This window comes from Gossypium hirsutum, chromosome A08 (genome assembly GCF_007990345.1).
Source record: "Gossypium hirsutum isolate 1008001.06 chromosome A08, Gossypium_hirsutum_v2.1, whole genome shotgun sequence".
Lineage (NCBI taxonomy): Eukaryota > Viridiplantae > Streptophyta > Magnoliopsida > Malvales > Malvaceae > Gossypium > Gossypium hirsutum.
This window is the reverse complement of record NC_053431.1, coordinates 31,946,281-31,957,759: the sequence shown is the minus strand read 5'-3', so window position 1 is coordinate 31,957,759 and position 11,479 is coordinate 31,946,281. Positions and strand designations below refer to the sequence as shown.

The 11,479-nt window shown below is 34.1% G+C and overlaps 1 protein-coding gene across 2 annotated transcripts; it reads left to right on the top strand.

Annotated features, from left to right (window-relative positions):
* The first annotated feature begins 3,539 nt into the window (after positions 1 to 3,539).
* Positions 3,540 to 11,159, top strand: LOC107917779 (protein S-acyltransferase 24). Of its 2 annotated transcripts, none has more exons than XM_016847089.2 (13): positions 3,540 to 4,278; positions 4,544 to 4,684; positions 5,348 to 5,460; positions 5,686 to 5,765; positions 5,906 to 6,069; positions 6,686 to 6,824; positions 6,934 to 7,033; positions 7,747 to 7,804; positions 7,992 to 8,069; positions 8,163 to 8,261; positions 8,863 to 8,941; positions 9,040 to 9,188; positions 10,554 to 11,159. In XM_016847089.2, exons 1-13 carry the CDS (start codon positions 3,979 to 3,981, stop codon positions 11,016 to 11,018), a joined length of 1,965 nt encoding a protein of 654 aa, XP_016702578.2. In that variant the 5' UTR covers positions 3,540 to 3,978; the 3' UTR covers positions 11,019 to 11,159. The 2 variants fall into 2 exon arrangements, with proteins under 2 accessions (XP_016702578.2, XP_016702576.2); XM_016847087.2 differs by having other exon boundaries at positions 3,594 to 4,278; positions 7,747 to 7,819.
* Positions 11,160 to 11,479: the final 320 nt, after the last annotated feature.

Genomic DNA, 11,479 nt, shown 5'->3' with positions numbered 1-11,479 from the left:
AGAAGAGCCTATAACAAGACGCTCATAAAGAGCTGTGTTTGTGTCCGCAATATATGCAGGATCGCAACCGATCATATAACAGGATGCTCACAAAGAGCTGCGGTAGTCCGCAACACATTCAGGGTCACTACCGATCAGGATGCTCGTAGGAACCATGTAATAGGAAGCTCGAGAGGGTTTATAATAGAATGCTCATAAAAGCTATGCTGTGTTCGCAACAGATGCAAGACCACAACCAATTGGGAAATCCTATATTCATCGAATTCCATCTATTCCAAACGGGATTTATACTTATTGAGCAATATCAAGCATGTAATTAATTTTATACATTAAATATTTATACAATTCACACATATTCAACATTCAATTCCAAACATATTAATATACATAATCTAGTTACACGAACTTATCTCAATAAGCGTTCGTATACAAGGATTTACTAATCCGATACTTTTTTGTTTTCCTCGATCCAACTCCATACTAGATCTATTCGGATCTATATAAATGAATTTAATGTCAATTTAATCCATTTCATACTCAATTTAATTCAATTCACACCCTAAGCAAAATTACCATTTTGCCCCTATACTTTCCATAAATGACGATTTTGTCCCTAGGCTCGGAAAATGAAATTCATACAATTTAATCCTTATTCCAAGCCTAACTGATTTTTATATATAACATTTATAGCACATATATTTCATAAAAATCAGAATTTTTTCATGAATTTTACATCTTTACAATTTAGTCCCTAAATCACAATTTCATGAAAATTCACTTTACAAAAGTTGTTTATCTATCAACAACCTTTCATTTTCTACCATAAATTTCAAAATTTCAGCATATTCATCCATGGAAAAATTTTAATACTAAAATTACTTTACAAATTAATCCCCAAAATAGCTAGATTGGTTATTCCGATCTCAAAAATATAAAAATTACTAAAAACCGGGACGAGATTACTTACTCAATTATGCTTGCTTGATTTTCTTTCTCTTTCCTAGGGTTTCTATAGAATTTGGGGAAGAATATGATATAAAATGATAATATTTGATATTTATTTATTTATCATCTTTTATTTATTTCAATTTCCAATTTAGACCTTTTCTTTTTTTAATTTTCCATGTATGAATCATCAAAAATATCTAGTAACTTTTCTTAATGGTCTAATTACCATATAAGGACCTCCAATTTTGAATTCCATAGCTATTTGATACTTATAGCTACTAGAACTAAACTTTTACATTTCATGCAATTTGGTCCTTTCTATAATTAAACACAAAATCAGTAAAATTTTCTTATCAAAATTTTCATATGTCTTTCCTATCATAATATAGACCATGCAATAATATTAAAATAAATTTTCTTTCCAACTCGGGTTTGTGGTCCTGAAACCAATGTTCCGATTTCATTGAAAACGGGCTGTTACAAGGGTTGTTACAAAGGATGGCAACTACCCTATTCAAAGTATTATTTCTTCTACTGATTTTTGTGTTTTAGGGTAATAAAAATGTTCAAACTGATCATTGGAAGAATTCGATTAAATGTATGTTTTATTCTTCCTTTGTACTATGATTTGATGAATGTTTGATTACTTTAATTTTATTTTTCAGACTTGTAATAGGATTCTAACAATAAGTTGTGTTACCACACCTTTAAAGATCTTACTAAGGCATAAATCTATTTGTCATAGGTGGAGTAATTGGCCTTCCCTCTTGCATTAAAATGGCTCCAACACCAACATTGAAGCATTGCATTTTACCTTAGAAGTGTTATTAAAATATGGAAGTTTAAGAATAGGTGCACCACAATACTTATCTTTCAAATTTTAAAAGGCCTTCTCTTGCTTGTTGTCCTACTTAAATCCTATATTCTTTTTTACGATTTTGATTTGTAGGGCAATAAGTGTGTAGAAATATTTCACAAAATGTTTATACAAATTAGCAAGTCTATAGTCAAAATTAGATTTAGGAGTAGACCATACTTGAATGATTCTCACCTTTTCTTTATCAAATTCAATCCCTTTTGCACTAAATATAAATCTTAGAAAGATCAACTTGTCTATGAAAAATTATGCTTCTCAATGTTAGAATAAAAGTTGTTCCTAACAAAAACAATTCAAAACTAATCTAACATTCTTAACATGGTCATTAATTATGCACTATAGATTAAAATTTCATGAAAGTAAACAACAACAAATTTTCCTAAATATTGTCTCAAAATGTGATTCATCACTCTCATGAAAACACTAGGTGCATTAGTTAAACCAAAAGGCATTACCAACCACTCATGAAGTCTATATTTGTTTTAAAATGCTTGTTCTATTTATCATCACCTTTCATTAGAATTTGATGATAACTCCTTTTGAGATAAATTTTAATTAAGATGGATGCACCATGTGATTTATCAAACATATCGTCAAGTCTAGGAATTGGATGCTTATATTTAATGGTAACACTATTAATAACTCTACAATCAACATACATTCTAAAACTACCAACTTTAGGCACTAAAATTATCGAAACCATGCAAAGACTAAGGGATTCTTGAACATGTCCCTTTTTTTACAATTCTTGCACTTACATTTGCAACTCCATATATTTAGGATTACTCTGATAAGCTAGTCAATTAAAAATTATAAAACTCGACATAAAGTTGGTTTAATACTCAATGCCTAAAAAAATTGGTAAACTTGTAGGCATCTCATTTGGAAAACATCTTCAAATTTGTACAAACGAGAAATAAACATAGTAGGCAATTCTTATCAAGGTTGGATGAACATAGTAGGCAAATTTTGTCAAGGTCAAACCAACCTAATGTTGAACTCGAATCAACCAAGAAACTACTGCCAAGAGTCCCAAGGGACCCACCGCATCAGTGATGCACAAAATGCCAAGTCTTAGATAGTCTATCCTTTCATCATCATCTCGGATTCCAATTTTAAAAACACTGTCACTATACTTTATCATGATAAGGCCCTTTGAGAATAGTTCCCAATAGGTCTATTGGGTGGTACCCTTACCTTATCAAATCTCATATATACACTAGAAAATAACTATAGATTGAAAATTAAAAACTAAAAACTAAAACTGCAATTGCTTTCAGAAAAAGGTTGAATGGACAAAACAAAAATCCACGAAAGTGTAGAGAAAAATCATGATAATGTCGACTAAGAATAAGAAAAATTAAAATAGAAGGTGTGACTAGAGACAACACCAAAATTGACCCCACTTTTGATAAAAGAAAATTTGATTTAAAAAAGTTAAATAACTAAAATATTATAAGAAGAATTTTGTTATTGACGTTGGAGAAGGTTTTATTTATTTTTAATAAATCCCTTCTTGTAATAAAACTTTGCAAAGCCCGTCTCCATGTGTTAGATGATTTGGATGGTAGGTTTTTCTGTAAAAATAATTTTCAAGAAAATAACTTTTTAATATTTTATATGAAAATAAAGGTTTTTAAAAAATATAACGCTAAGTGGATTAAAAATAGTAGGAGTATAAATATAAATAAGAAATACAAAGTTGCGTTGATGAAAAATGAATAAAATAAGAAATAAATACAAGTTGACAAAAGGAAAGGGATATGCTGAATGATGTAAATAGGTAAAGTTGACGGGGTCAATGAGCAAACATTAGAAAGAAAAGAGAGAAACAATCGGCAATGGATCTTCCTTCTCTTTTCTCTGAAATTGACTTTCATTCCTACGGATAATCGCTTTGGCTTTCGATTGGTTTCGGCCTCTTTAGTCAAAACGCAAAGGACGCCAAAGCGCAACCACATTCCTCCCCCCCTTCCCCTTCCCCTTCTTTCCTCGAAAAACCCTAACCGGCCCCACCATTTTTCATTTTTTTTCCAATTTAAGAGAAAACTAAAAAAAAATATTCAGAAACAAAGTCAACCGGAGATAATTGAAAAGGAGATTTCGATTTTTCCTTCGTAGGACTGTTTTGGTTGTTGGGTTTTTTTGGAGAGATGTCGTCGGAGATCGAGGTTGTTGAAGACGTTCAACCCTTGAAGCAATTGGATGGCGTTCTGGCGAATGGAAATGGATATTATGGGGGAGGGAACAATGGGGTTGTTGGTGGTTTCGTTGATGATGAGAGCTTGAGGAATGATGTCTACACGGTTGCTGCTTATGGGGATTTGGAGAAGCTCCAAAGGTTGGTTGAGTACGAGGGTCGCTCTCTTTCCGAGCCTGATGGCCTTGGTTACTATGCCCTCCAATGGGCTGCTTTGAATAATAGAACAGCTGCTGCTCAGTACATCATCGAGGTCTTTTATCCTTCTTTTTATGGTTTTTTGATGGATTTTCTGAATTGCCTTTTATTGTCAGAGTTTGGAGTTGATTTTATTTATTAGTCAACTGGGTTTATGGATTCCGTATCTTTAAAAAGTTTGCTTGATCAGGCTTTTAATGGGTTTACTGAAATGGTTTTTGGGAATCCATTCTTTTAAGCTGTTTCATGTTGGTATTGAAGTTTTCATTGGATTAAATTCGGTTGAAGTGACTGGTTTTTGGGTTTTCTTTATTTGCTAGCATGGTGGAGATATACATGCTGCAGATCACAACGGGCAGACAGCCTTGCATTGGAGTGCAGTCCGAGGTGCGATACAAGTTGCTGATATTTTACTCCAAGAGGGTGCTCGGGTGCATGCTGCTGACATCTATGGCTACCAGGTGAAATTATATGGTTCTTCTCAAATGGATTTGGGAATGTGATCAGTGATGTAAATAAATGTCTAAACAGTGCTAGCTGTTTTAGACATTCTTCTCTGCTTGAAGTTGGTTTTATACCAGCATAAGCATCATTTATATGTGTTTTAGGAGCAGTAGAACTCAGCAGTATATGGTTTTCATTACATCATATTGATCTTTTGAGGCTTAAAGAATATATATTTTTGCTATGCATTTTAGTCAAGACTGTTGCTGCAGATGATATTTGTTCCCTTTCTCTCCTAGTTTAGGACCTCAAAAAATGTTGAAGTACTATGCATTCTTGTTTACTCTGGCTTGCTAACCTATTAAATCCCCCTTATATTTCCTCTCTAATATTTCTCCTTTTAGTATCGTCTCTATCATATTCTAATTTATGCAGCTGTTCTTTACTGCTGTTGGTGATACACTTTCTTTTCCCTTTTCTTGTAATTGTGTTTTTTTTTTCTTGGTCTTGAAGTTTATAACGCAAGTGTGGGCTTATGCTTCTTAAGTTGATGCACAAACTTATGCTTTCATTTTTTCTGTTTACAATTTGATTGTGGGATGATAACGTTATACATGTACTTATTGCTTTCACTCCAACCTCCAGATGGATGCACGTTTATTTAATGTAATTTGATGCAGGTAACACATGTTGCCACCCAGTATGGTCAGACTGCTTTCCTGTATCATATTGTTTCAAAATGGAATGCTGACCCTGATATTCCAGATTATAGTGGGCGAAGTCCTTTGCACTGGTAAGAGGAAGTTCATTTACCTTGCTCTTTATTCACTTGAATGGTCCAAGATATGTCTGCATAATGTGAAGTCAGATCTGTTATATTTATTTCTTTGCACTGCTTAAGTATTGTAACTATTTTGTTCATTTCTTTCCTACAAATTGCTTGATTGCATAATGCAGTTTTACAAGAATCAGATCTGTTATATTTATTCTAACTTCCTTGCAATATGCATAATTCTAGGGCCGCTTATAAAGGTTTTGCCGATTGCATACGTCTTCTTTTATTTCTAGATGCAGATAGAGGGCGTCAGGACAAAGAGGGTAATTTTCTTATCCTTAGGTTTAAAGTGCCATTTCTATGTAATTTCATCTGTTAATCTAGTATAGACAATATGTACCTGTGAAATATTTAATTGCATGCATAATTTTGCTTGACTAACCATGCTTCATCTTTTAATCAGGTTGCACTCCTCTCCATTGGGCAGCTATTAAGGGTAATCTAGAAGCTTGCACTGTCTTAGTACAAGCTGGCAAGAAGGAGGACTTGATGATCACTGATAATTCTGGCCTTACACCTGCACAGCTTGCTTCTGAAAAAAATCACAGACAAGTTGCTTTTTTCCTTGTAGGTTCCATAGCATCTAGCTTGGTTAATGATTGTTCTTTTGGCAACAGTTTAATAATATATATATATTTGTTTTTGTCTTCAATCTTACACAATTCAAGCCCTTTGTTGCTAATTATAACTGCATGCCTTGGGCTAAATGAAAGATGTTTCTTGCTTCCTCTTCTGCCCTGCATTAAGATTGTTAATGACTGATAAGAATACAAATTAAAAAGTACTTGAATTCAAACATTACATAAAAGGTTAAAAATGTATTTTTAATTTCTTTTGCAAATCAAGCTACTTTTCCCTATGCTTAGGCTGCATTCAGGTCTTTGAACCTGGGGGCTTTCAAATAACTGGCTTTTTGTTGTTGGATATCCCAAATCTTTCCTTGTATAGGTTTAGCAGGTTTTCTGGATTTGTGATGTTACCATGAGAAATATTTAGGGTAGTATAATAGATTTTTGCTTGTCTTGTTAGAGACTCCTAAGAAGCTGTAGAAATTTTCATAAGTGGCATTTTGTCTCCTAGCTTTATTCTCTTTTAATTGTTAAGATGCTGTAATGTTGTAATTAAAAACTCAGCTGAGTTATATCCCCACCTATTTATATTTCTTATACACCCGTTTCTGCAGGGAAATGCTAGAAGGTTGCTTGAAAAGAGATGTGATGGGAACAGCCGTCTTGGACGCCTTTCTAAATTAAGCCTTGCACCAGTTCTTTTGTTTATTATCTTGGTAATGCTGGTGACCTATACTCAATCTGTCATAACGGGTGTGTTTCTTGATCACTTCTTGAAAGTTAATTGTGCCATACCATCAAGAAGTACCTATACTTGTCTCTTTATTACCAATTTATTTGTGGCTTTGGACATACGTTGCAGCATCAAATCTGCCAAAGTTGACAGCTGGTTTTGGCCTTCTGGCATGGATGGGTGTTTTCCTAGCATCTGCCGGTTTGGTTATGTTTTATAGGTGTAGCAGGTACAGTCTTTGACGTGGATTTATTATTATTCTTATTATTTTTCTGAAAGTTTTTTTTTTGGTGGCACCGATTTCATTTGTTTTGGACACTGCCTAGCTGTGTGTTTATTAGTTTGTTAGCCTCATTTTTTCCCTTTGGGAAAATTTCAGAGTATTGCAGCTGTCAAAAATTGTTTTTGGAATCATTGTATGGCTGGAGATGTAATAAGGGGATTCTCTGTAACATTTGTTTAGTTCCCTTTCCAGTTTGCAGAAACAATTTAAGGACAGAAATATGATATTTGATACCTTTTGATTGTTTTTTCATGCGACGGTTTCAACTATCTAGCAAATAGATCGTTGATGTTTCCTCATGTTTATTTATGTTAGAAGGTGGGGAATCTTCTTTTGAAGGGATTGAAAAGGGATGGTTTACAGTGGTAGTAAATTATTATTTTATTCTTCAGAAAGATCCTATTGACATGTTCTCAAACATTTACAATGACAGTGCCTATGATCTGTAAGATAATACATTATCAAAATTGAAGTACATTTTATCATTCATATTTTGTGTTTCCAGTTTAATTTGGGTATTCCATTCTATATGAGAAGCAGGCTGACTGTATATCATGCCTAGTGCTCTAAGCAGGATCTCTACATCTCTTGCATGTATTTGCCAGTAATTAGATTTCTTGAAGAGTACTTATTTATTTCCTTCTTAAATTTCTTTGCAGCAAGGACCCAGGTTATATCAAGATGAATGCCCTTGATCCTCAAAATATGAAAGACAGTGTGCGTTGTTTTAATGTATAAAGCCTAAATGGTTTTTGTTTGATTTGTCAATCTTTAGTCTTCCTGAAATATTGTTGTTGTCGGTCCTATGTATTTGGTTCCTTTCTATCGCTGTATGTATCTTTCCTTTTAAATGATTGATGTAGTTTCTCACCATACAGCATATCTATCCTGTATCTTCTGCCAGGAACCCTTATTGAAGATTGAAATAAATAATCCTATTTTGCTAGCAGGCAATTGGTCTCAGCTTTGTGCAACATGCAAGGTGCTCACCTAATCTGGCCGATATTGCCTGTATGTGACTCATTTTATTATTTGTTTATTCTGACTGTTTTGCCATTTTATTTTGTAACATCAGATTGTCAGGCCCCTTCGTGCAAAACACTGCTCCACTTGTGACCGTTGTGTTGAACAATTTGACCATCACTGCCCTTGGGTATCAAATTGTATTGGCAAGGTGCTTTGTTACTGATGAGTCAGATACTTTTTTTCCCCTTATCATTTTAATGTTTCATCAGCTTGTACTTCAATTATACAATCAACTTAAAGCACTTCAGTGCTTTTGTACATGACTTTGCTTTTGAAAATATAGACAAGGTTAAAATATGCCATAGGTCCCTGTACTCTTCACAAATTTATAATTTAGTCCCTGTACTTCTATTTCCGAGAATTTAATCTCTCTACTTTTTAGATTTCAAAATTCAAGTCAAATTGTTAACTCTGTTAAATTAATTGGTATGACTTTTGAAATAAAATAAAAAATACTTGGTAGCAATGTAACTAAGAAAATGATGTAATGAATTTGAATTTAACAAAATAATTTTAATAGTGTTAATCTGAAAAGTAGAGGACTAAATTTCCTAGAACTAGAAGTACAGGGGCTTAATTTCAAATTTATGAAGAGTGTAGGGACTTATAGACAAATGTGGCTATGTGCCATTGCTTGTTGGTTATTATATTAAATGGCCAATTTCCTTTGTGGAAAGAAAAAATTTGAATTATTTGATTGAGTAGGTATGGTATCTGTTGATTAACCAATTACGAATCTTGTGATGCAGAGAAATAAATGGGATTTTTTCCTTTTCCTTGTTTTAGAAGTTTCAGCAATGTTGAGTACTGGTGCAGTAGCTATTACAAGTATGTGGTTTAATCAATTCCAAGTTCAAACTACATTCCATAGTTAGCAATTTTTTTCCACCCTGAATGTCCTACAATTGCGTTCTTGTGATTTACAGGAATCGTTACAGATCCACTGGCTCCATCTTCATTTTTTCCATGGATTAACAATGCTTTTACTCATCACATTGGTGCTATAACATTTTTGATTGTGGATTTTTTCCTCTTCTTTGGTGTGGCAGCTTTAACTGTTGTACAGGCTTCTCAGGTATGATTTTAGATTTTGTAACATTTAGTTGTATTCGGTTCTTTTTGGAGTTAGCTTTTATGATTCTGACCCGAGTCCCGGGTGATAACAGAAAATTTGTGCTTCAGTAGTACACTTACTCTCTTGGTTAGTTATGCACCGTTGAGTTTTGGGGGTAAATTTGCCGTACTAAACTAGATTAGGGCTGGTGACATCTAGTGATGGCAAGGGGGCAGGGGAGGTTGGATTTTTGCTCGCTGTGACCCCGACGTAAAAAAAGTAGCTCACCCCGAAATTTTATAGAAAACCCGACCCATTCTGCCCCAAGTTTTATTTCAGTTTATCTTCAAAGCATTTAGTTTATATTAGAGCTTGTCTCAACTAAGCAAACACCATTTCCAAAGCAAATCCCAATCGGCTTGCTTCATAAAATTTCATTCCAAATTCAGAATCCCAGTTGACCCTCTTATATATTAAAAGTATACGTATATTAGTTTACCATAAATTTTTGTTGATATTGCGGCAGATTTTGCCAACAAAACTTGCTTGCTTGCAAACATATGTAATATATGTATTTTAGTTTCTCATAATTTGAGCTTTTGTCAAGAACATTAGAGCCAGCACAGGATTAGGAGATGAGACTGCTTGAACAAAACCGGAGACTGCAATAACTTAGGGATTTAACCTAACTTTATATATATGGAGGGGTAATTTTGCAAATATCTCAGGGTGGGTTTACCTCAAACCCGACCCTGACCTGACTCCACCTATCTTTTATAATTAAACCGACCTGACTCAAACCTGATTTGAAAAAAAAGAAAAGAAAAGAAAAGATCTGACCCTAAAGGATCAGGTTGGGTTGGAACCCATCGGTTTCGGGTTTTCTTTTTTGCCATCCCTAACATCTTAAATGCAAGGTTCAGCTGCTTCATCATATATCAGATTGAGTGAATGCATCCTTGCTTGCATTACTTGCGTGTATTGTTTAAAATGGTTTACTTTCTCCATATATCATCACTGTAAATGATAGTTACAATTAAGGCTCCTTTACCCAATGTAAAATCTCAAGCAACCGACTGCAATCAAGGTATATCTTTGTTCATGTGATATTTTTCTTGGCACACCATTTTTTGGGACTTAATCCGGACTTTTGTCAATACACATGCATTGAACAGCTTTTTATGCATGCTTTTATGGTTCTCACATCACCACAAGCTTCTCTTTTGGGGCATAATTATTTATTTTGTTTGTACCACCTGGAACGGTGCTTCTGTTTTGGTTCCTAGACGTATATATAACTCATTTTCATGGAACATGAGTGATTTTGAAAACTAGAGAATACCTGTTTTTTTGGTTGAATACTCATCTTTGTTTTTCTTTTTACAGATAGCCCGCAATATAACAACAAATGAAATGGCCAATGTGATGCGCTATAGCTACCTCAGGAGTGCTATTGGGCGATTTAGAAACCCATATGATCACGGTTGCCGTAAGAACTGCTCAGATTTCCTGATCAATGGCTACAATGAAGATGTGCAAATTAGTGAAGAACTAGCACATTTTGAAGGAATTGGGATGGTACAAATGGGGAGGGATTTGAACTTGGAAAATGGTGATTTGCAAACTGCGGCAAACAGAAATGGCCATATTGCTATAAATGTGAATTCTAGTGATGCCAATGCACATCATCATGGCCATGGCCACAGCCACGGCCACGGTCGTGGCCACGTTCATTCTTCCCAGTGTAACCATAGTAAGCCAAGCAAGCCAAAAAATGAGAGCGTGCCATTGGGGTTGGGAATTGGACTTGGACATGGACGTAGTAATGGCCGTTCAGTGGCAACATCATGATGTTCTTCATATATTTATCCAGTACAAGTACACACTGACATGCATTGTATTATAAGTATACATTCTTAAGAGCTCAGCTATTTTTTATCGAGTGGCTGCTCCTTTAATTATTATTTAATTAATTGATTTTTGTTTCTTTCCTATTTGTATGTTGTTTTTAGCATTTGTTATGCTTGAAGAGGGAAGTTTGTAATTGATTGGGGGATTAAATAAAGGCGAGATTTTCCAAATGGCCGGCAATTGGTAGGAAAAGATACTGCTTTGCATTGCCATCGATATATAAAAATAATGGGATTTTTTTATCTAAATACTACAAAAATAATTAGAAAATACCAATATGATATGTGAATATTATTATTTACGAAAATGATATGTTGAGGTGGTGGATAGGCAGCACCATTATTATCGTTGAGACCAATCATTTGACTGTTATTAAGAGTAAAAATATATATATTTAAAGG